This window comes from Peromyscus eremicus, chromosome 23 (genome assembly GCF_949786415.1).
Source record: "Peromyscus eremicus chromosome 23, PerEre_H2_v1, whole genome shotgun sequence".
In the NCBI taxonomy this organism is placed as follows: Eukaryota; Metazoa; Chordata; class Mammalia; order Rodentia; family Cricetidae; genus Peromyscus; species Peromyscus eremicus.
The window spans coordinates 40,747,897-40,773,753 of NC_081438.1; the positions used below are offsets into that span (position 1 = coordinate 40,747,897).

The following is a 25,857-nucleotide window of genomic DNA, read 5'->3' on the forward strand; positions in this document are numbered from 1 at the left end:
AGGGTATCTGGAGGTAATGGAATGCACAGTTATTTTAGAAGCTTAGAGTGTGTTGTAAGTCAATGGGAGATATTGGACTATAGTTGTGTTAAGGTAGTTGACTACCCATATGAAAAATAAAATCATTATTCCAAACTGTATAGAAACATTACAGCTAAAGATCTAACTCTAAAATTAAGCTCAAGCTGCATTAAAAAGTGTGTGTGTGTGTGTGTGTGTGTGTGTGTGTGTGTGTGTGTGTGTGTGTGTAGCTGGAGAGTTTCTCTCCGGGTCCCGCCAAGCCCTGGCAGTCCCATAGCCCACTTATAAAATAAACACACGGACGCTTACATTATTTAAACTGTTTGGCCTAATGGCTCAGGCTTCTAGTCAGCTGTTCTTATATCTTAAATTAACCCATTTCTATAAACCTATACCTTGCCACATGGCTCGTGGCTTACCAGTATCTTACATGTTGGTACTCATGGCAGCAGCTGGCAGCATCTCCTCACTCAGCCTTCCTGTTCGCAGAATTCTCTTCTCTGCTTGTCCCACCTATACTTCTTGCTTAGCTACTGGCCAATCAGCACTTTATTTATTAACCAATCAGAGCAACACATTCACAGCATGTGTGTGTTTGTGTGTCTATGTCTGTGTCTGTCTGTCTGTCTGTCCGTCCGTCCGTCCGTGTCCCAGAAGAGGGCACCCATGTCCCTGGTGCTGGAGTTAAGAGAGTTCTGAGCTGACTGACGTGGGTGTTGGGAACTTGGGTTTTCTTTTCTGAAAGATCAGAAACTGTTGTTACCCCTGAGCCATAGCTCCAAGATGTCTTTTGATGTTGTGGTCTATATTTGTATCCACCTGAACACACTTGAATTGGGGATGATATTTAGGATCACTGAATACTTCCTTTATCTAGTAAACATTCATTGACCATTTCTGTATGGTTAATCTGTTATGAACAAAATCTGAAAAGAATATAGTTCTTTTTGCTTGGAAAAGAGAATTTGTGATCCAGTAGACCAGACTGTTCTAAGAAAAGTGAGTTTATTTTCTTTCTTTTATGGATAGCTCTCTCATTCCATTTATTCAAGAGGCTTTTAAAATACAAATAATATTTTGCTTTTCATAGTTGAGGTACAGGACTGGGGTTATAATTCAGTGGGAGAGTTCAGTAAGCCCAGCACATACGAGAATCCACCATTGCAGACAAACGTAGCTAGTTAGCTTTGTAAATATGTGTATTTATGTAGATGTATATATACATATGTATGTATACAATTCAGATACTGTTTGTGTTTTCCAGAACTTAAACAAGCAAGCATATGACTTGGCAAAGGCTTTGCTGAAGAGGACTGCTCAAGCTATTGAACCATATATTACCAATGTAAGTTTCGCACTTGGTTTTAGAAGGATTAAGTGAAATTTTAAAGACTGTTGGAAGCAAATCTCAGCAAGTAGCCCACACTACTTAAGTTGCTGTTGCTGTTTTCCCAGTGACAGTTTCATTTTCTTTCTCTTCTTTCTTGGTTACTTTTGCTTAATGTTTTTGGGAATGCTAGCTCTCTTGTTTGAAGTTCCTAGAGATAATAGCTTTTTGGAGGGGCGGGGTTAGCAAAATATAGTTTCTAATGTTAGCAATGGAGTTAAAGGTAGTTAGATAAAACATATGGCACTTTCTGCTGTTCAGGGAAGTTGCTTACATCTTTTTGGAGATTAAATTAATCTTTAATTAAATTAATTAAATTAATAATAGGAACCACTATCAGGAGGTAGAAATTTTAGACAAGTTTGACTGCCATAGCAGTTTGGTGGAAGTTACTTACACATTGTTAGCCCTGAGGGAGGTTTATGTAAATGTGCCTTTTCTGAGGAAGAGGGAGATTGGTGGTGAATTGAACCCTTTTGAATATCGCCCCAGCTTTGGCCGCTTATATCGACCATCTTGTATTGATCTTAGAAGAAGTCGTTCTTAGCTCCGTCGTTCATAGGAGTTTGATTTTCTCTCCACAGCTCTTTGAGTTGTGTCACTGTAGGGGGCACCATCCACGCCACACTGATGTGCTGCCTCTTGTTAATGGTAGCTGGACTTGTGTAACAGTTCTTCCCCCTTGCCTTCTGCTCTCACCTCCCTCAGCAGCTAGAGGGATGTAGTCTGTCTGCTTGAGCAGAGGGAGACAGTCTTTTGTTTGTATGTACTTCATTATTATGAGTTTATTAGAAGAGAATTGTTTTGTAGTACGTAAAAATTTAAGGTCAGGTTATGAAGATGCTATGAAGTGACGTCCTGATAAAGCATACCATAAGACAGCCTTGGTAAATCCTGCCTTTGTTTTTGATTTCAAACAAAATTTTTGGTTTAGAAACAAAATTTATTTTGAAGTGAACTTTCAAAATCTGGAAGATTAATGCTATGACTTACCTTAAGACCTCCAGGGTTGTCAGCAGGTTCCAAATTTGGTTTCTGCAGTCTTGACACTTGGGTCTTGCTTGACATTCATTGGTTGAATTGAGTTTGTCATTATTGACTCTATGGCACTCCTGGTATGTAGACCCAGACTCAGGCTTTCTAGTCATCTCTGGCCTTTGCTTGTTTGAAGTGGTTCTGAATGAAGATTTCCACACCCAGTCTAGCACACAGAGTGAACTCTGCCTCAAGTCAGATGTGTTTCAGAAGAACACTTACCTTATTTTGATGCCTTTTTCTAAGATTTAGGAAAATAAATATTTGAGCAATTAAAGAAAGAAAAGTGAGTAAAACAATGTTTACTGGAACCGCATGATTTAAGATGATTATACTGGTCTTTGAACTTGAGGGTGTGTTTGAAAAGGCAGTGTTAGATAAGGAAGGAAAAAAGGCCCAAGGGAATGTTTTCAGCAATCCCAGATAAATGGATGAAGAAACACTCCTCTGACGCTTACATTAATCTCCTGCTGTTCTCGCCTATAGAACTAAGTGACCCCCTCTCCCCCATGTCCGTAGTTTTGTTGTACTCTTTAGAGTTTGGGAGTGGGCAAAGGCAGTAAGTAGACTAGTGCATTGCCCCAGCATATTTTCAGTCACATACTTATTCCTGGAACCTTGTCCATTGTTTTCTCTTTTTATCTTGAATGGCCATTCCATTTATTTATTTAGAGAGCGTGTGTGCATATCTGTACATGTGCACAGATGTAGATTGTGTTGTATACATGTGTATGTGCCCACCCGTGTGGATGTTAGTGTGCATGGTGTGTGCACACATAGAGGCAGAGATTGATGTTGGAGGTCATCTTCTATAGCTCTCCAGCTTTTAAAGATGACTTATTTACTTATCTTCAAGGCAGGCTTTCTCAAAGGACCCGGAGAGTGACAGTTGTGTTAGACTGGCTGGCAGTTAGCCACCAGGACTCTTCCATTTCCACTTCCCTAGCACTGGACTATAGGTGCATGCCAGTGCACCCAGGGGTGCTGGATAGTCAGGTCTAGCTTCTCAGGCTTGCTCAGCATACACTTTGCCCACCGAGCCATCTTCAGCCCTCCATGATTATGTTTTCCTTTGTTTTTATTCCTTGCTTTATTTGAGGCTCAGTAATGACGTCATTGACAGTTGCTTTTGCCCTTCCCCTCTAAGTCAGCCCCTTATAAATCTTACTTTCCGCTTGAGTTTTGTGTACTTACATGTGGAATCACTTTGGAGTGAACCGAATAGCGTTTTGTGTGTGTGTGTGTGTGTGTGTGTGTGTGTGTGTGTGTATGTGTGTACACACACACATACATACGTACATACATATATGATAGTAGGAGACGGGTGCAGTGGTAGGATTAGGTGAAGTGACTCTACTTACCTTCCTCACGCAGCACTGACAGGAGCAGCAGAGGTGGTGATGGTCCTGCTGACCTCCTTTCACGGTGTGGTGTATGCTCTTGTGCACACTAACAAGCTGCTTTTTATGTGCTGTTCCTACATACATAAACACTGAAGAAATCTCTCTCTCTGTTTCTTCATTTTCCTTTGTTCTGTCCATATATATGTATGTATGTCTGTATTTATATTTTCTATAGATATATTCTCATCTGTGTGTTGCATTTTTTGTATTTTTATTTTTATTTATTTTACATACCAGTCACAGATCCCCCTCTTCCCTCCTCCTGCCCCTCCAGCCTTCCCCTCCTCAACCCATCTCCCATTCCCTCCTACAAGAAGGTAAGGCCTCATGGGGAGTCTATGCTGCGTTTTTTAATGTTTTTGATGGAATGTGTGAGACACATCCCCAACTCCCTTCTAGTTTGCAAGTTTTTTTCCAGGCTAGTAGGGAAGGTAGTGATAGTTTGACCAATGTGGTGGCCAGACTGGCGGAGGATTATTGTTCTTTATTAAGGAAAAGGTAGATTGAGGGATTTTAATTCAGTGGTTTTAAATTTAATTTTATTATTTTGTTTATGTGTTTTGCCCATATGTATATCTGTGCATCACATGTATGCAGTGAGTACCCCCAAAGGCCGGAGAGTGCATCAGATCCCCAGGGATTGGATTCAAAAGTCAGTGGTGAGCTGCCTCGTGGGTGCTCAGAATTGAACCCTGGTCCTCTGGAAGAGCAGCCAGTGTTCTTAACCACTGAGCCATCTCTCCAGCCTCCTTACTAATTTTTTTTTTTTTTTTTTTTATGAACAAGAGAAAAATTTATAACTACAAATTTTAAGGACAATAAAATTTAACCTGAAGAATTTAATATCTTGATATTTTTGTTTCTTTTCCACAAAATTGATGAGTAGGAAAAAAAATCAAGTTGTTTTAGAAAACCAATAAATAAAGGACAGAAATTTGTCCTTTAAAAAAAATGATGTTTTCATTCTTTGGTAATGTCTTAGTCTTTGTTATATTTCTGTGAAGAGACACCAAGACCACCACAACTCCTATAAAAAAAGCGTTAATTGGTGCTGGCTTACAGTTTCAGAGGGATAATCCGTTATTACCATTTTGAGAATCATGGTAGCAGGCATGGCAGGCATGGTGCTGGTGAAGTAGCTGAGAGCTACGTCATGATCCCCAGGCACCAGGTAGAGGGCGACAGGGCCTGGCTTGGGTTTTTTAACCTCTAAGCTCACCCCAGTGACAAATTTCCAGCAAAGCCATACCTCCTAATCTTTCTAATCTTTTAAAGGGTTTCAGTCCCTGGTGACTCTTGGTTCATGTGTGTGAGCCTATAGGGCTATTCTTATTCAGTCCCCCCCAGGGAATGTCATACAGTGTATTTGATTTTCTCCTTTCTTTCCCCATGGCCTTCTTTCTTGGGTTGGGCAGTCTGCACTGTTCATAGTATTCATTTATAACTGCCAAGAGCTTGAAGTAAGCCAAGGAGGTGTGAGGTCTTAGTCATTGTACCTTCATTATGGAAGTACAAAAGAAGCCAAGTTATATGTTAATTGGCAGAGGCAAGCAATCAGAGAACCTTGTGTGATACAGATCTTTGACTCTTTCTCTGAGAAGACATAGGAAGCTGCTAAGAATGTGTGATACATATTCTGGGTCAATTTTACACATTTTGAGAAGTTTTTATTTATTTTAAGTTTTTGAGACAGAGTCTCTGGCTGGCCTGGAACTTGCTATGTAGACCTGGCTGGCCTTGAACTCAAAGAGATCTGCCTCCCTCTGTTGCTGTCTCCAACGTGCTGGGACTAAAGGCATGCACCACCAACACCTGGATTAATTTTTGGAAGATTTTAAATATAAAGGAATTTGGTCATTATGCTTGGTATATTTGCTCTTTTGAGTTGTAGTGTGATGAATGGTTTGACTTGGAAGTTAAAAGCCTGTTGTGTTTATTCTTGGTTGGATTTTAATTAGTGTTGCAAACTTTATAAATGTACACATCATTTATCAGAATGCAAAGGAAGATGAAAAGGACTAGAAAGACATTTTATAATAAAAATATAAATCTGTGCAGTTGAAAAATAGAGTAGGTGCTGCTCTGAAGGTATAAGAAAGCTCGATTTTAAATGCTGCAATTTTCCTTATGCTAATGTAAACAAGATATGATCTCTTGTCATTAAGGAATTTATGTAATGATGTGATTAAATCATTTTCCTAGGCTACTTAAGAGAAGCAAAACTGATAAAATGTGTGTGAGGGTGTGTGTGTGTGTATGTATACATAAACACATATGAGAAAATTTACTAGAATTGGCTCATACTATTTTGGAGGTTGAAGAAGTCCCGTGATAGAAGCTTGAGTGCCAGGGAAGCTGATAGTTTAACTCTCTGTCCAAATCCAGAGGCCTGAGAACACAGATGAGTGTTGCTAGTGCAAATCTTTGTAACCAGAGTCTGAAGAACCTGGAGTTCTGATGTTCATAGGCAGGAGAGGGAGGTTACCCTATTTCTAGAAAGGAAGGAGGAGCTCACTTCTCTCTGCCTTTGCATGGTGCTTGCCCATATGGACACTAATATCCCTACTTCTACTCTGGATTCACAGTCTTCTCTGAAAACTTCTTTGAGGATAAAACAAAAAATAACATTTTACCATTTGAGTTGACCCAAAAATATCACAGTTAGGATATAGTTGAGTATTTTAGTGGAGGAACAAAATATTTGGGTGGTAAAGGTGTTTGCTGATGTTGATCATCGGTGAGTCAATACAGATTATCTGCGTCATTGTCTACAAGATGAATTCTCTGTTTTAGGTGGGAGTAGTTTCTCATGTAGAAAATGTTTCTGTGTGCTTGTTTGACTTCATTTATAACAATAAAAAATTTAATTGAATAATAATCAAAACTTCAGACAGTTTGTCTGTGGCATTTCTTTTAATGACAGATTTTCTTAACAGTTTTTTAACCAGGTTCTGATGCTTGGGAAAACGTCTATCAGTGATTTGTCTGAGCATGTCTTTGATTTGATTTTGGAACTCTACAACATTGACAGCCACTTGCTGCTCTCTGTCCTACCCCAGCTTGAGTTTAAGTTAAAGGTAACTATTGTAAAAATACAACTGCCAACAAGTTCAACAAAGAGCATTGCTGTTGCCTTTCAGTTCTTATCCTCGGCTTACTGAAGACATCAGGAGAAAGAATGTTGTTATTGTTCGTTCATGGGTTTGTTTGTCTCTCTGGATCTCTGGTGTGTGGCATGATGTCTGCCAGTTTAATAACTCCCACTTACAAAATGAACAGCAGTATGACATCATCCTCCACATATTTTCTAGGATGGATCTGGGCTTAGGTTAACTTTTGAGACAAGCTAAAGCTTCTGTTTTCAAAGCACAGTTTGTAGCACTCTCTTTGACCTCTTGATTGGGCATTAAAAGTAGCTTAACTCATTGTCTGTATGGCCTGCTCTTTCTTTTCTTGTGTTACATAGCTACCCGTGCTTTAAGTTTTCTTTCTGTAGTAAAACATCTGAAATTTTTTAGCATGTCTCTATTACCCTGACATTAAATGATGCTACAAATTGAGTTTTATTTGAAGAATTGGGGAGTATGGTTTCTCTCCCAACTCATTACAAGATTAAATACAGCTAGTTATAATTTCTAGTTTTTGATGGATCCTAGTACATAACCCAGAAAAGTAGATTTTTCATGCAACATTTTCTTATTTCTAAAAATTTTGATCTATTACTTTCAAAACCAAAATAAAGCAAGCAGTTTATATTGGTATTATATGGTCACTAAATAACCAGTAACTTGTTCTTATTTTAGTCTAGAGTATTTTTTTGGTATATTTCTTAAGTGAGCCCTTTGATTAAGTGGCCTTCCTATTGCCTTTTAAATGTGATTAGTAATTTTGATTAGGCCAGACAACCAACGTTTCTAATTACTTATTAGTTAATGTGGTTTTCTCTAGAAAACCCTAATTGCATTTTCCTGTACCCTATGAGAAATATAAAAATAAGTAAACTCTTATCCCTGCTTTCAGCCAACGTAGCATGTAGTATGGGAGGGCGAGGGACAGTGAGCGCTGTTAAACAGACCAGATGCTGTGAGATCAGAAGAGATGCAGACAGCAGTGAAAGGGGAGTCAGAGCTGGGTACATTTGGAGGGCAGAGCGTACGTGTCACGCAAGGCTCTACTTCGACCTCCATTTGTGGAGCAGATAAACACGGACCAAAAAGACATAGGCCATATGTTGGGGCCTCTTGAAGGCTAGCCCGAGGCACTGTCGTAAAATGTAAGAAATCCTTATATAGCGCCATCCATAGCACCTTGAATTTGGTCCTGTTTGATAGGCCTGATTGTTGCACTCTCTTTGGAAGTCTAGCATTGGAGTTGGTCATTTGTTGGTAACAAACTCAACAATAAAACTGTGTTTTCACCTGGAGGACGCCTGTCACACAGTGGATAAAGCAGAAGTGTGCTTGCGGTGTGCTCAGCGCTTCGTCACACTGTCGAACTTCCTTTAGGAAGCTGATGTTTGTACAGTGGCTGCTCTTAACAGTTTTCAAGAGTCCTTAGTAGGTCTTTAAATTGACTCTGACTAGAAAAGAACCTTAATTCTAGCAGAGGCTTTTTCAGTAGTTAGTAGGAATCTTGAGACACGTTTTCCCATCACAGTACTGCTTTAATGTGACTTGAGGTGATTAAAGCATTTATTGTAACATTCCATTTTGTGAAACATTTTCTGAGTATTGTTACACACTTCACCATCTGGGTTCATAGAAGTTTTTTTGTAAATTAGAGAGGCCTGGAAATCCTAGGAATAGGTCACGTTTTCAGTGTTTACTTTGAAGTTTAAACAAATTGTGCTTTGTTTTAGAGCAATGATAATGAAGAACGCCTCCAGGTTGTTAAACTTCTAGCAAAAATGTTTGGGGCAAAGGATTCAGAACTGGCCTCTCAAAATAAACCACTCTGGCAGTGCTACTTGGGCAGGTATATGATTTTGTTTTTTTTGTTTGTAAGAAATACGTGTTTATATCTATTTCTATTGTTTTTTAAAAATTCTGCACACATTTAAGCTTTGTTCTTAAGTCATAATAAAGGGATTTGGGGTTGGTAATATAACTCAGTTGGTACAGTGCTGACCTAGTGTGTCCAAGGCCCTAGGTGGGGGTTCCTAGCACCCCATAAACCAGTAAGTAAGGCAGAAGGATCAGAAGCTGAAGGCCAGTCTTTGCACCAGCCTGGCCTTACATGAAACACTGATTCAAAAATAAAGAAAGAAAGGATTTTTCATTTTGTAGTTTTTAGTGTTGATTATAATTGTCGTGTTTAAAATTTTCTTTTATCTTTTCATTTTATTTTGTCTTTGGTGATTTATTTTTTTGGAAAGATGATACATTTTAAAAGCTAACTCATGGTTTTTGTTACAACCATAAAATAATAATAGAAGCAACTGAAAGTGCAGCTTGCAGTGATGCAGTCCCTCCCCCAAAGCCGTATCTAATTGGATTGTTTGGCTGTACTGGATAGGTAAGGATGCTGATGAAATTAACAACAGATGACGTAGCTGAACGTGGTGGTGTCCATTTTTCCAGCACTCCAAGCAGAGGCAGGCAGACCTCTTGAGAGTGTTTGGACCAGCCTGGTGCACCCAGCCTCCCTTCTTCCTTCCTTTCCCTTGGTCCAGAGTGTTTGCTTCTCCTGCCTTAGCCTCTCCAGTGCTCGGGCTCCATCCTTTAAGTATGTTCTATCAAATACAGCTCGCTAGCTCGTCCCTCCCTCCCTTTTTCCTCCCTCTTTCCCTTCCCTTTCTTTTTTTCCCTTTCCCTTTCCCTTCCTTTTCTTTCTTTCTTAAGAGGGTTTCTCTATGTAGCCCTGGCTGTCCTGGAACTCGCTTTGTAGACCAGACTGGCCTCGAACTCACAGAGCTCCATCTGCCTCTGCCTCCCAAGTGCTGGGATTAAAGGCGTGTGTCACCACCTCCACTTTATAATTAAAAAAATATATGGTCAGTGTACAGCTAGTTATGTGTAGTTGAAAGGGATACATCTTAAGACGTTTCCATAGGAAATTGGTTTTGCAAATATCTCCGTGCACCTTCATGAACTAGGATGGCATCGAATTGCCAGCAAGAAGAGTCCGAGATGGACTGTTGCTGTGCATGTGCTGACACTGAAGTGGTTGTGTAGGCACTTGCTGTACTTTCGAATTAGGAATTAGATTAGCCAGGCCATCCAGGTAACACACTCTCCTCGAAAATCCTACTGTCAACACGTATTCCCTTTCTGATCCACTGCAGCTGCTGCTTTTAATTTAAGGACATCAAACTTCTCACCAAATTAAATATCACTGCATCTGGTCTGGGAATGGAGGTCCATGGTAGAACACTAACCTCGCATGTGTGAGGCCCAGGGTTCGATTCTTACCACCACAAAAAGGAAGAAACAAAAAAGCCCTCTACAGCCCGTGTGGTAATGCACACCTTTAATCCCTGCACTAGGGAGACAGGCAGATACCAGCCTGTTCTACGTAGTGGGTTCCAGGTCAGCTGGGACCCGTTCTCAAACAAAACCAATGACAAAAACAAGTGCCCATCACAGTAGAGGAGCTGAAAGTATTTTAACAGAGTTAGTTACAGACAATGGTGGTAAGTTACAGGCTTGTTTAAGAAATGGTGAGTGTTGCAGTGTTGCACACCTGGATTCAAAACACACCTTACCAGGGCCATGAGAGTGTTGTACTTCCTAGAGTAAATGGTTTTTCCTGATGAGAACAACTTAAGTAATGTGCTGCTGCTGGCTTTGAGAACATGTCTTCTTTTAAAAACATACTGCTTTGAGGGGTGCTAGGGCTACTGAGGGTTGAACCAGAGTCTCGTGCGTGCTTGGCAGTCGCACTGCTGTTGAGCTCCATCCTCAGCTTCATCTTTATACCTTCATGGATTCCAGGGATCAGATCTTCAGGTGTTTTTACCTGCTGAGCTGTCTGCCGGCCCTAGATGTTGTTTCTTTCGGTGTTGAGCGATAAAAATACTTGAGCCTTTTGATTTTACAGAAGTAAGACACAGACTTACAGACTGGAAACCCTTGGCTTCAGTGTTACTGACACTTAAGCCAAATTGAAAAGTCTTGGATGAGCTGCTGTGTATAGATGTTGAACATTGCTAATTGAAGGGCAATTAGATGTCATGTGCATGCTAATGGAGGAATACAGTGCTGTCTATTAGATAGTTTTGCTAAGAAATTCGAATCCCAATACCCAATACAGTCATGTGTCCAACTTTGACTACCAGTTTCTAAGGTTAGGAGTGAAAGGTTCCTGTTAATTGACATAAAAATAAACATATGAAGAATATCTAAATCGTAGGAAAGCACTCTTTGAGTGCTTAGTTTTTATAGATAAATTGTAGATAGAGTATAAAGATGGCCTTGTTAGCCGGGCGGTGGTGCACGCCTTTGATCCCAGCACTCGGGAGGCAGAGGCAGGTGGATCTCTGTGAGTTCGAGGCCAGCCTGGGCTACAGAGCGAGTTCCAGAACAGGCTCCAAAGCTACACAGAGAAACTCTGTCTCGAAAAACCAAAAAAAACAAAAAAAAAAAAAAAAAAGAAAGATGTCCTTGTTATTAGTTAGAAATGAGATAATTCTGATGGCTAATTGGATAAGAACAATTTTTGGATACAGTTTAGAATCATAGGATAAAACTAACACAGTGTAAGATTTGCCACATGTTAATTTATGTCCTATAATTAGGAAAAAACATTTCAAGGAAATCTCTTCTCAGACATGATATGAAATTGAAGTGTTTCTCTGAAATTTAAACATATGCACACGTATATTTATAAAACATGACATATGCAGACATACTTTGACACTTACTCAACAGACACATTTGAAAGTCAGTACTGATGGGAAAACATTTGTTACTATTATTCCAGTGGAAAACAGAGACTCCCTAGAATTTTACAGTCCTAAGAGGACCTAATTGAGATTGCTCTAGTTTATGTATGGCCCCAGACTGTTAGTCTTGTTAGACTTTGCATTTTCTTTAGTATGTGTATGTGTCTGCATGCATGCGAGTAGACCCGTGGATATGTGCTTGTGCACATGGAGGCCTGATGTTTGCCTTGGATGTCATCCTTCAGAGGCTGACATCTACTCTGATGGTGAGTACTGCAGTGGTGCCTGAGCTGGGGTACCCCCGCAGTACCTGAGCTTGAAGACTGGGCTGGGCTGGCTGGACAGGCACTTCTACTTGCTCAGTTGTGGGGTCAAAAGGGTGTGCCGCCACATCCATCTTTTTATGCAGATTCTGGGAATTCAACACAAATCCTTTACCAAGCACTTTACCAATCCCATTATCTTCCCAGGCCCCACTTTGGATTTTCATGTAAACATTTATTAATGAATAAGAGAAATAAATACAAATTGAGTATAGATTAAATTTGTCCATTTTGATTGTTTTAGAGTACTCTTTTTAATCTTTTATCAGGTTTAATGATATCCATGTGCCAATACGCCTGGAATGTGTGAAATTTGCTAGCCATTGTCTAATGAACCATCCTGATTTAGCAAAGGATTTAACAGGTAATATCACATATTTCTGGATGTTCTTCAGTGGGAAAAAATAAGCTTTGTAGTGAAACCCTTTCTTCTAGGTGTTTCTGGTCGCTGTCTTCTCTTTCCATTCATCATCATGGAACTTATTTTCTGAAGCGACGGTGTTTACCATGTAGTTCCTTGTGCACACTGGAAGCAGTTTTTTGGAAGTAACTTCATGAATTAAAGTAGTTCTTTTGTTTAAGAATAGCTGTGCACATTCTCACATATTTGAGTTTGAATGGGTCTTGATTTTGAAAAAATTTGAAAATGCTAATGCTCTGATACTTTAAGAACTTAGTGAAAGTCATTTAACTATAAACTAAGTTAACCATAGTTAGTGGAGATAACTTAAACTCTGTATAAGCATTAAGTATTTCACTTCCAAATTTTGAAGTAATAAGAATACCATATACCTATTTAATTTTTTAAATTATGAGATAGTTCATGAAATGAAGGTTACTCTAATAGTATGCATGTCTTTTGTACAAATGTTAGCGTTTACTGAAGTGCTTAGGAGCTAGGCAAGTGCGGGAACGGTAAGTCCTGCAGAACCCTCCTTGCAGCAGCTCTCCTGGGCTGCTCTTGAGTTTGGTCTGTGTGGTGTTGTGGTTTTATAATCGTCTGCTTATTTGTACCTGTGTGTGGCTGACTTAGTGTTGTCCTGTGGAAAGCATCTCATTGGAATCATGTGACTTCGATGGAGTTCTGTCTTTATTAAGTTTTTTTTTAATTGCCTATTTTCTTCCCTTGTGTCTCATAATTTTTCTTTGTTCTAATTTTTCTTACTCTGTTTTCTCACTCTATTCTTTCGCATTGAACAGTTATGTAAGTCCCAAGTTGTACATTTCAGGCTGCTTTTGCTTATCAGTGCTCCTTAAAGCCTTCTATTCCTTCCGAGTTTCTCCTGAAGAACACCATAAATTATATCCATCTGTAGTATTTTAAACAGTAGCTTGTCACAGTAATGCTTCCAAGTATATTGAATTATTTATTGTCAGTCAGATTTTTTTTCATTTCATTTTTATTTTTATTTCTTTTTTTTTTAAGATTTATTTGTTTATTTTGTATACAGCATGTATGACACTAGGTCAGAAGAGGGCACTAGATCTCATTACAGATGGTTGTGAGCCACCATGTGGTTGCTGGGAATTAAACTCGGGACATCTGGAAGAGGAGTCTGTCAGTCAGATTTTTAACAGCCTGTTTTTCGTTTGTTTTGTTTTTAAGCCAGTGTCATCCCTTTTTTATGGAGACACCTTACTTGGACCTTCTGTCTTCCTACTTACATCTGGATCACCTCTTTGTAGCTGCTGTACTATGGTGCTTCTGGGGCTACTAGCTTCTTTACTCCTTGGCCCTCTGCTGCGCGCACGTGTGTGTGTGTGTGTGTGTGTGTGGGGGGGGGGGTCTATGGTTTTTTTTTTTTCACTTCTTGCTCTCCCATCCCCACTCCTGTCTGTGTGGATAGTCTTTTGGGAAGGGGATTTGTCACATCCTTTTCTTGTATTACGGATGCAGTATTTTCTGAAACTGTTAATGTTTGTTTTGGTGGGGAGGGTTTTTCTTCTTTTAAAAAAATTTACAACTTCTTTTTCACCATTTATTTGCTTTTGTTTGTTTTTATACGTTAGTTCCTTACCTCAGAAATCTTGGTAATTCATAGCCATGTGCTCATGAGTAATAGTGTGTGTACACTAAACAGAAAGCCATTTGAAAAAGTGCTAGGTGTAAGCATTGGTCTGTAACTGCTAAGACTTTCTTACTGTGATGAGTTTTTTTCCAGATTCTTAATTTAGATACTTGTACTTCAGTTGGATCACATGGAAACAAGGTCCTGTCAGCCAGAATCTTAGCGTTATTCCTTTAGTAACCATATTCAGAGTTTCACTAATTACAGCATAGAAACGATAATACTCATTATTTCCCAGTAACACCAGCTGAGTTGAATATTTTAATTCATTGATATAGAAAATGATAACGACATCCTTAACAGTAATACATCTGTTAATGTATATGATTAGCTTAATGAGTTAGAGACAGCCTTGTCAACTTTCCTGTCCTGGAAATGGAGCAGAATTTCACTTTTCAGTTGTACATGACATTTAGTTTGTGAGGAAGCCAGCCTTGCTTCTTCCCTCCTTCCTTTCCTTGCTCTTCATTTTCTTGAAATATTGAACATTCTGCATAAGGTTTGCTGTAACATGAATTGCTAAACGGGCTTATTAATAAAAAACCCAAAGCCAGATATTGGGGTAAAAGCTGAAAGATCAGAGAGGCAGATCAGCAGCCACTAGTTCTTACTCCTATGAAATCCTCCGCCGAAAGAGAGCGAGCTCCTCTCTCCACCCCGCCTCATCACTTCCCCTCGTCTGTCTGTACAGACCTCTATGGTTAACTAGTGGCTAGCTCCACCTTCTGATTTTCAGGCAAGCTTTGTTAAAGCACAAATAAACTATTACCACAGTTAGCTTTTGCTCTGTTGATTTGCGAAGGCCTTTCTAATTTTCTAAAGCAATATTGTGGTGATGTATTGTGTACCCCAGTGAAGCTTGCCTGGGGATCAAAGGACAAAGCCAGCCACTCTATTAAACATAGATAGAGGTCAGGCAGTAGTAGCACACACCTTTAATCCTAGCATTCGGGAGACAGAGAACCATCCGTATGTGTGAATTCAAGGCCACACTGGGAACAGAGCCAGGCATGGTGGCACACGTCTTTAATTCTAGCACTAGGAAGGAAGTAAGATGGCAGGGCACAGAAAGGTATATAAGGCATGAGTAAACAGGTAGTCTCTCTCTTGAAGCTGAGGATTTTGTAGAGGTAAGAACATGGCTGGCTTGTTGTGTTTCTCTGATATTTCAACTTTCACCCCAATATCTGGCTCCATTTTTTTTTTTTATTAATAAGACTTTAGCAATTCATGTTATACAATATGATAATTATTAAAGTTTCCATTTTAATAAGAAACTCTTACCTTTCAGAGTATCTTAAGGTGAGATCCCATGACCCTGAGGAAGCTATTAGACACGATGTTATTGTGTCTATAGTAACAGCTGCTAAGAAGGATATTCTTCTTGTCAATGATCACTTACTTCATTTTGTGAGAGAGCGAACATTGGACAAGCGGGTAAGTAGGAGAGTAGGTAAATCCCGGTGGCTTTGTCTTGTGTTTGTTTGTTGTTAAATTCTATTTTTGAGACAGTCTCTCTATGTAGTCCTGGATGTCCTGGAACTCACTATATAGACTAGGCTGGACTTAAACTCACAGAGCTCTGCTTGTCTGCCTCATGAGTGCTGGGATTAAAGATGTATAACAACAGACCCAGCGGAGTTTTATTTTTAATACTTGAAGTTTAATAGTATTACATTTGAAAATACTTATTTTTCCCTAAATAAATTATAAATTGAAAATATCTGAGGTCTGGATAAATTAGGGTGTAAAATGAGGAGTTGAATACTGATGCTGAGTTGGCTTTCTTTTTCTTCAGTCAGGGACCCTACTCTATGGGATGCTTCTGCTCACATTAAAGAAGAATTATTCTTTCTCGGTTAAATTTGCCTGGAAATCCTCTTCATAAATGTGCCTAGTTTGTTTCTTTGCAAGTCTAAATCTATTGGGGTTGATGATGAAGATGAACCAGCAAGCTATTCTAATGCATTTATGTAATAGAAGAAGCTTTTGCTTTTTTCGTTTGTTTCGTTTTTTTCGAGACAGTATTTCACTGTAGCTCTGGCTGTTCTAGAACTCACTGTGTAGACCAGGCCAGCCTTGACCTCTCAGAGATTGGCCTGCCTCTGCCTTTCAAGGGCTGGGATTAAAGGTGTGCGTCACTATGCCCACCAATAATGGAAACATTTTTCCTTATAAAGAGAACTTTATCTGTTTTTGTTTAAGTGGAGAGTACGAAAAGAAGCCATGATGGGACTTGCCCAGATTTATAAGAAATATGCTTTACAGTCGGCAGCCGGCAAAGACGCTGCAAAGCAGATCTCCTGGGTCAAGGACAAGCTGCTCCACATCTATTACCAGAACAGCATCGATGATCGGTAAGTCGGGGCCACGTGCAGACGTGCTTTTCAGTGATGGGTAAGTTGTGGATGTTACATACTCTTTGTATTTTCTTTATGGCTTTAAATACCCTCCTGTCTTAGTACATGGCAAATGAGATGCATAGTTTTGTTGCCAACAAAGCCACAGATGAAGCAGTCCTGCATAGGTAACATAGTGGATGACTAGAACTTTCTCATTTGTTTTCATACATTTAACTTTTTACAGAGGAATATCTAAAAATAGGAATATAGCTGTTATAATTTAAAGTTTTGTTTTATAGAAAAACACATTAGAAGGATGTTTTGTTTGATATTCAAGACAGGGTTTCTCTGTATTCCTGGCTGTCCTGGAACTTGCTCTGTAGCCCAGGCTGGCCTCAAACTCGGAGATCTGCCTCTGCCTCCTAAGTGCTGAGATTAAAGTCGTGTGCCACTACCTCCCGGCTGTTAAATTTTTAAACATAGTTCAAATGAGAATCATTTGGAAGTTTTAAGTCCCACTCAAAGCTGGGCGGTGGGGTGCACGCCTTTAGTCCCAGCACTTGGGAGGCAGAGGCAGTGGGATCTCTCTTCCCATTTGAGAATAAAAGCAGTTTGTAAATTTCTAAAAGAGATGTTATCGCCCTAAAAGTAGATGGTTCTTATATCAATTAGAGCCAGTTAGCCCTTAGATCCCTCAGTTCTGTTTAGAATCTGAGTTAACAAGTTGCTAGTGTATCCAAATGTGTATGTCTGTAGCAAGCCACTTGAAAAAGAAGCCATAGAACAGTGGTTCTCAACCCTCCTAATGCTATGGTCCTTTAATACAGTTCCTCATGTTGTGGTGATGCCAACCATAAAATTATTTTGTTGCTACTTCATAACTATGACTTTGGTACTGTTATGAATTGTAATGTGTTTTCTGGTGGTCTTAAGCGACCTCTGTGAAAGGGTTGTTCGCCCCCCCCCCAAGGTCATGACCCACAGGTTAAGAGCTACTGCCATAGACTGTGCTAAAATGTTATGAAGTATTTTAGGGAGTGCTTTTGTTAAGTCAGTTTTTACCCTTGAGTGTGTGGCACCAGTGTGCAGATTCCTATTCTGATTTGATAAGACATCTCTGTGCCCCTTGTCCGGGAGTCTGGACGCAATGGCAGTGAGTGTTGCCCTGGTGTGTGCAGGAGCTGGGCTGGGCCACAGCAGCTCCTGGCCTATCTCTCTCTGTTTTTAGGTCAGCTGTGCCTTGTTTCACAAGGACCTTGGTTCATGTGATGAAAATCAAAGGAATCTTTGTAGCTTTAACTCATAAAAAATGATATTTGGATCTTTAGAGGGGTCTGGTGCAGTTTTTTGAACTTTCCTCTACAGATATGGACATGTAGTCTTTGATACACGGTTTACAACCTGTAGGATTGTTGCAGACATCAGAGCCAAGTCCTTCCTTTGGACCCTCTTAGAGGGACATACATCTCTTCTCCGCTCTTGACAGAGGGACTTACTAATTGGTGATTTGTACAGTTTGTATAATTCTAACTGCAAACTTAGAACACTTAAAGAGCTTCTCTTTTACAGGTTGCTTGTTGAGCGGATCTTTGCTCAGTACATGGTTCCTCACAATTTGGAAACGACGGAACGGATGAAGTGCTTGTATTACTTGTATGCTACACTGGACTTGAATGCTGTGAAGTAGGTCTCCAGTGTCATGTGCTCTTTCTTCTGTCTTGGAGTGTATGGAATGGGTGTGGGGGATAAACCTTAAGTATTTAATGTAAACGTTATAATAATCAGGCATTGTTTAAAGGTTCAAGACACAATAAATTACTGGGCTATTTCTTTTTCTTTTTAGAAAGGTCTGTCGCCAACATTTGATTAAGCAGATACAAAAACAGTTAAAGCTGGCTAGAGCTACTTGGCATGAAACCATTAAGGATTTGATTTTTCTTTCTCTCTAGATTTTCATGTTGATGGCATTTCAAGAAAGGTGATATACCTATCCCCCCACCCCCAGGTGTTAAAAAGGTCCACATTATGAAAATACTATCTTCCTACTCTTAACACGGTACTAATTTAAATTATTCTGTAGTGCAGTAGAGTACAAATTTCTACGCTGTTTGTCCTCAACATAATGTTGTAGGTTAGCATTAGGGCAAGTCTTACAGATACATTTTTATTCCCAGGTGTCATTCAGAAAGAACCTTTGGATGTCTGAGAAGGGAGTTGGCATTCTATCTATAGTAGAGATACTTCTCATCTAACTGAATCATATTAAGGCCTGGAGATTTCCTATAGGCTTAGAAATTTAGGCTCATGATATTCCAGTAAATATAATTAGAGCTATAAAGGAGTAAGCGCTCTGAAGTTGGAAGTCTAAGGATACTTGAAATTTTTAATGGACTTGTGTCTCATTGCCGTAGTTCCTTGTGCTCCTGTTCTTTTATGTGGAGTTGTGGTTTGGAGTACCAGAATGTGTGTGCGCCTTGTCTCTGCTCTTACACTGCAACTGAAAGGGAGCAGTGGACAGACAGAGTGCGTTTGAGAAAGATAGATGCAGCCATACAGAGCTGGATCTGACGCTCAGGAAGTAGTAAGACAGCCAGGATTTGAAGTCCGTGCTGACGATAAGTAGTGGCATATATACTATTTTCTTTCCTTTATTATGTTGGAAATTTTTCTCGGGTTGGAGTATGTTCTCAAATTGTTGGTTTACTTTCGTTGAGTTGCTCCTCCTTTTCCTTTGGTGCAGTTGACAGCCTGTTTGAGTGGATGATATGATTGACATGTGTCCTCCTAGAACACATGCCAATTAGAAGTCTCAGTCTGGCCTTGACCGTATACCACCTAAGAGTAAATTAATGAAGATGCTTTCAAGTAAGAATCCAGAAGTAGCACTCAGAGATTCTATATGAAAGAACTTAAGAATATGAGTCTGTCTGTATATTTATTTTTATTTTACAAGAAAGGCAGGTTTAGAAAGAAGGAATTGTGTTCAAGAAGCAAAAACAGTTTCAAATATTTCTGTAAATCTAAAAAACCGAGGACTATGGGAATGTGGCTTTAGAAGGAGGAAGTAGGAAGCATGTAGGCTGGGACCTAAACTGCAGCCATGGACATTGTTGCAGGTGTCCCGGAACCCTCTCCCGCACCTTCATTGCCCACTGTTGTGATTGGTTGATGTCATGCCTCTGTGGGAGGGAAATTAATATTGTCAGATAACACATAAAAAATAGGCAGGAAAAACATTAAAGTTTTTGTTTTGTATTTTGTTTTGTTTTGTTTTTCAAGACAGGGTTTCTTTGTATAGCTTTGGCTCCTTTCTGGAACTCACTCTGTAGCCCAGGCTGGCCTCAAACTCACAGAGATCAGTCTGCCTCTACCTCCCGACATTAAAGTATTCTAATATCTTTCTATCATATGAGCACTAGGACAGAAATATCAGGTAATTGATACATTTGTCAGGTGTACATGTAAGAAAGCTGATAATCCTCCCTGCAAAAAGCCTCAGAATATGAGGCTTCTAAATTTAAAGAGGGAAAGACAATTGGTGGGCTGTTAATGCCAGAAATAGAAATGAAAAGAAGAAAACACCTCTAAATAAGAAGGGTGTATAAGGAGCAGCCATAACACTAAACAGGAGCTACTTTTTCCTTAAATTTAAGTGTATTTTATTGAATTTAAAAGTGAAGCACTCATTTTTAAGAGATGTGCTGTGAAATAATACCAATAAAAAGCTGAAAAAACTACTTGAACTATCATATAAAGGTTTTAATTTCACAAACATAGTCCATGAGTAATATGTAGCTGTTGAAGGTGAAGTTTTTAAGGTATTATTGAAAAGTGACTTTTATTGTCACCGACTTTGTGAAGTTAGCTGATCATCTATATTACCTTAATTTTTAGAACTTAATTATTATATTTATCTGTGTTTCCTCCCAAAGCCTCTACATTTTCTTATACATATGAGGGATGAAACCTGGTGATAGTTAACATGACTGTGAGTGTGTTACCCAACTATTTTATCCTCTGTCTTCCTCAACGAGGACTGCAGTCATTTTCTTACCTATTGAAAACAGCTTGTAGGACTCATATGTATGTATGTCTATGTATGTTTATTTCCTTTAATCACTTATTTTTTCACATTTTGCAAATAGGGTTATCATGTGTAAAATCTTCAGTGACGTTTTGCACTCTTTTTCTTGTATTTTGAGACAAGGTCTTACTTTGTAGCCCTGGCTGGCCTGGAGCTCACAGAGATCCGTCTGCCTCATCCTTTGGAGGGCTGGGATTAATTGTCACTCCCATTGCCTTCTGTTACCCCCTTTACTCTCATTGAACTCCTTCCCATCAAGACAATATATGTGGGCAAATTGTCTTGATATTTCAATTAAAATTCTTAAGAAAATTTCCTTAGATACATTGTAATATAAATTCTTAGTCAGTGGGGGTTATTTTTCAAAATTTCAGCTATGGTCATGTTTATAATGCTTTTAGAATTTCTTAGGATTTCATATTTAAGTGATAAATATACTAGATTATATAATTTCATCTGTTTTAACTCAAGACCAGTATCAACATGTGGTCTTTTAGAAGTTGTAAATCATCATTTTTCTAGGAGACAAAGAATGTCTGACATCGGAGTTCAGAAGTAATTCTCAGAAGTGTTTCTCTGAAAGTTTTTGTTTAATTTATGCAACTCATGCTTTGTTTTAGATTTTCATAGTTCTCCAGTAAGTGATTATTTTGCTTTCACTTAGTTTATGAATTTACATTAATTAATAATGCAGTGAAACTTTGTGGAACTTTCACACTCAAAAATAGTAAAGTGTCACACTGAAAATTTAAGGCATCCAAAGATGAAAATGTTGTAATATTCTTACTGTTAGCAAGTTTCTGAATTTAAAGTAGGTTGTATTCTTTTAAAAACACACAACCAAGAGGCCTTTTCAGACCGTTGATAACGAGGACAATGGACATATTGAACAGTTGTCGTTTCTGTCCAAGTTGGAAAGCTTGTGTTATGCGGCTCTGCATGTTGGCACTGTCCGTTGTCGGTGCTCACGGCCGTGTGGGATTGGAAGCGCAGCACTGGAAACAAGTGGTGGCCTTAGGAGATGGCTCCGTCAGGGGAGCACCTCAGTTAGGCCATTGCTCTGCAGTTGTGAGGCTTGAGTTTAGGTTCCCAGAACTCAGAAAAAGCCTGGTGCACCGCAGTGTAGAGATGAGAGGTGCTCGCCTAGCTCACTGGCCAATGAGAGGCCCTGTCTCAAACAGAAGAAGGAAGGTGCCTGAAGAATGACCCTTGAGCTTGTCTTCTGACCTCCGCACAATGAACATACATACATATTTGTGTTCGTACATGCACACAAAGTAAACTGATGAAAAATACTTTTTAGTAAAATTTCCTTAGAAATAATGTGGTGCGGAAGCTCTAACAGTGTAGTTATTAGGAAGATATATTCCTAACAATAGATAATTTCAGTTTGGAGTTGACATATAATGGGATAAATACTTCACAGACACGTACACCCTTTTTCTCATGGGTCTCACTCTTCTGCTTCCCCTAGATTCCATCTTATCAGCACCTTTTACAAGACGACGTTTTGTCAGTTCTTCATTTCTCCGTTTTACAGTCTTGTCAGCCCTACCTTTAACTTACAAATAGGCCTCACTTTATCTGTCTTTCTACAAAGCCAATGCAGCATCACAAAATCCCTGCCTAACGTCCTTGCCGCTGCTCTTACATTCGAGTCTCTGCTTCTGGGTTGCCGGTTATTTCATCTGTGAATTTGACCTCATTTCTCCTGTCTTGTTTTTTTACCTCCCACACTCTTTTATTAAAATGAAATAGTTGGAATATTCGGAAAGGAGTTTTATCCTGTTTTGTTTGTTTTTGTGTTTTTCAGAGCATTAAATGAAATGTGGAAATGTCAAAATTTACTCCGACATCAAGTAAAGGATTTGCTTGATTTAATTAAACAACCAAAAGTAAGTTAAGTTTTAAAGAAAAACTTTTAGAAAGTTTATATAATCATTACCATAACTATAGCTTAATGTCTTTATATAAGTTTACTTAGAATGAATATTGTGGTGATTTTTATTCTGTGGTGGTGTTCTGTGTGTGTGTGTGTGTGTGTGTGTAGGCTTGAGAACAGTCTCAGGTGTTTTTCTCAGTGCTGTCTATGTTTTTGTTTTTTGTGAGTTTTGTTTTGTTTTGAGACAGGGCCTCTGATTGATCTGGAAATTGCCAGGTAGCTTGGGCTGGATGACCATTGAGCCCTGGATGTCCCTGTCTCCGTCTCCCACCTAGCACTGGGCTTACTAGCGTGTGCCATCATGCCAAGCTTGTTCTGTGGGTTCGAGGGATGAAATTTAGGTTCTGGTACTTGCACAGCAAGCAGTTTGCTAACTGGAGTATCTTCCCAGTCCCTGAAATTGTGATACTCATCCAGTAAAGACATATTTTAATTAGGGGCATTTAGAATGATTCTAAGTCCCCTCCCTTTCTGAAAACATTACCTGTGAAATATATTAATCTAGAAAGTGTATCTGATCATTTTAAATTACATTCAGGGGACCCAAATCAGTTTGTTCTTTATTATAGCTCACAGTTGTCTTCTTTGACCTCCTCTGTCACATGCACTACTGGGCTAGGACAGGAGTGAGGGGATCAGTGCTGTTTCTCAGCTGCCTGCCTAACAGTCTGTTACACTTTTTTTGAAAACTTTCGTGATGTGAAGATTTTAAAAACTATAGAATTTTACTAAGGAATTGTTTGCATGGTTGAAGTTTACGTTTGAAAGGTTTTTTGTTTCTGATTTTTAAATAAACTTTTTTTTGTTTTTGTTTTTGATTTTTCGAGACAGGGTTTCTCTGTGTAGTTTTACGCCTGTCCTGGATCTCGCTCTGTAGACCAGGCTGGCCTCGAACTCACAGAGATCCACCTGGCTCTGCCTCCCGAGTGCTGGGTTTAAAGGTGTGCGCCACCACTGCCCGGCATTTTTGTTTGTTTTATTGGGTGGGTTTTTATTTATTTTATTTATTTATTTTGAGACAGGGTTTTTCTGTGTAGCCCTGGCTATCTTGGAACTCACTCTGTAGACCAGGCTGGCCTCGAACTCACAGAGATCTGTCTGCCTCTGCCTCCAGGTCCAGGGTGCTGGGATCAAAGGCATGTGCCACCTCCACCACTACCACCACCATCAGGCCCCCCCCCCTTTTTTTTTTTTTTTTTTGAGTTAAGAATCTCACTAGGTAGCCTTTGCTGGCCTGAAACTTGACATGTAGATTGAACTGGCTTGGAACTCACAGATATCCACCTGTTTCAGCTTCCTGAGTGCTGGGATTAAAGGCATGCATTGCCATGCCATTTTTTTTATTGAATGTAATTTAACCTTTTTTCTATGGTCATTGAGTACATTGAACCTGTTGGGATCTGTTTTCTTCAATAATTCTTTAGTGGCTTCTGCTGTCAGTAGGCATGGGCTTCAGTGTTACAGTGCAGCCAGAAGCCTTGGGAAGTTCTTCTCTTTGTTACCCAACTTTTTATTCATTAACCGGGGTGTAAATGCACAAAAGTGTTACTGAAGTATGGCATGTTCTTGTATTCACATGGGTAGCCTTAGTCTGGATTTTAGGAGCCATTGCAGTCGGAATAGGACCCAGGCAGTGTGTTCGGAGCTTAGATCAGGTGTTGACTGACTCAAACAAACGTGCCTGCTTTGAAGACTCACTGTGGAGCTCCTCTTCCTACCTGGTCACATGGCTTCTCTACTTCCACCCAATTATCTAGGATTTAGAGAGAGCTAAAGAAAGATACAAATGTGGGAGCATTGTTGAAGGTGCCTGTGGGTTCTTCTTAGGGATTTTAATTGTGCATTTTTGTATGTGATTTACAGACAGATGCCAGTGTGAAGGCCATATTTTCTAAAGTGATGGTCATTACAAGTAAGTTGTTTTGAATCTTTAAGTTTAAAAGTTAATTGAAGGTTTTATGTAATTTAAATTATGTTAGATGGTGGTAATCTAAGAAATTATTAAAGTGTTTTTGCTTGATACACACCAGACAGTTCAGTTTTCTCCCTGATTTTTTTTTTATTCTGTGTGCTATCCAGAATTTAAAACTTTCTTTAGTGTCTTACATGAGAAAGCTTGAGAAGTAGTGTGTTCGTTTATTTTTGAGAATTGTCGTACCCCGAGATGACTGTTGACACTGAGTCTGTGCACTTGTTGACAAAATCATCGGGAACACCTGCCTGAGTGAGTGTGCCACACTTCACTTGGTGATAACGAAGAAGTCATGGGCTGAGCTAAACACTGCAGCTGCATTCGAACGAACACCAAGGCACTAGAGAACAGTAACTTAGTGACTGTGTCTTGGTTGCTCACTTGAGTTCCGTTTGGAAGAGAGTATTCAGAACTAGGGTGCCACTGAGAGTAGAGCAGTCTCAGCCGGCCCTTTCCTGGGGCTCACCAGCATCCAGGCTTGTCCTCTGCAGCTGGCTGTGGATGCTGTCCTCTGGAGGACCTCATTCTTTGTTGTCTCTCCGTTTCTTTTTTCAGTGTCTATCAAATCACTGCAGGCTTTTCTAGGTTCTGTTTGCAGGAGTGCTAGTGTCCTAAAGGTGTTCACAGTGAGAGACGGGGAAAGAAAGGATTCTTATGCATTGATAAAATGCTGGGGTTTTGTTTGTTTGTTTTGTTTTTTGGTGCTGTTTTCTCTTTGTCTAGTACCATCCTTTTTTTTCATTTTTCTAAAGAATAGGCCTTTAATATGATGCCTGTCTGTGATTAAAGGGCCTCTTAAATGTCATTTTCTAAAATTATATAACAACAATGTTAAATCCTCAGTACTTTTAAATTCTAGTGAAGTGCTAATAATCTTTGGAACATAATTTATGAAAGTTCTGTACTAGAACTTTTAAAAGCTTGTCCCCAAGTGCTTCTCTGCCTAAATCTTACTGTTTTAAGATGATTATGCAGATATTTGTCTTTTGTAAGTCATCATGTTTATATATTTATTTTTGAGACAGAATCTCACTATAGAGCTCTGACTGGCCTCGAGTCACATTGTAGAGCAGACTGGCCTTGAACTCAGAAATTCATCTGCCTCTGCCTCCCAAGTGCTGGGATTAAAAGTTTGTGCCACCAAGCCAGGCCTGCCTTTATTTATGCTAGTTTTTTTCTTATATAGAGAGACATGAAAAGGCCATATAGCAAGTGTTTAATATGGTTAGTGTTTAATGTGATAGTGGTATCGTTACCACAATTAGTGATTAGTTATTTTTGCCAAGACTTAAAGGTTTTCAGAATTGTGTGATAATTTAAAGAATAAATTTACTGTCATTACATTTAAGATATTTATAATTTCTTTTATTAGTTATCCTAGTCTAGTTTTTTTCCAA

At 39.3% G+C, this 25,857-nt stretch overlaps 1 protein-coding gene across 8 annotated transcripts in view; it reads left to right on the forward strand.

The window, feature by feature from the left end:
• Pds5b (PDS5 cohesin associated factor B) overlaps positions 1-25,857 on the forward strand; it is a 152,477-nt gene that overhangs the window by 71,599 nt on the left and 55,021 nt on the right. For all 8 annotated transcript variants that reach the window (XM_059249710.1, XM_059249711.1, XM_059249704.1 and 5 more), the window contains exons 7-15: positions 1,286-1,366; positions 6,783-6,923; positions 8,705-8,820; positions 12,321-12,415; positions 15,412-15,557; positions 16,326-16,477; positions 18,032-18,145; positions 22,360-22,441; positions 24,352-24,400. In XM_059249710.1, the coding sequence (XP_059105693.1) occupies positions 1,286-1,366; positions 6,783-6,923; positions 8,705-8,820; positions 12,321-12,415; positions 15,412-15,557; positions 16,326-16,477; positions 18,032-18,145; positions 22,360-22,441; positions 24,352-24,400 (976 nt within the window). The remainder of the gene's footprint in view (positions 1-1,285; positions 1,367-6,782; positions 6,924-8,704; positions 8,821-12,320; positions 12,416-15,411; positions 15,558-16,325; positions 16,478-18,031; positions 18,146-22,359; positions 22,442-24,351; positions 24,401-25,857) is intronic.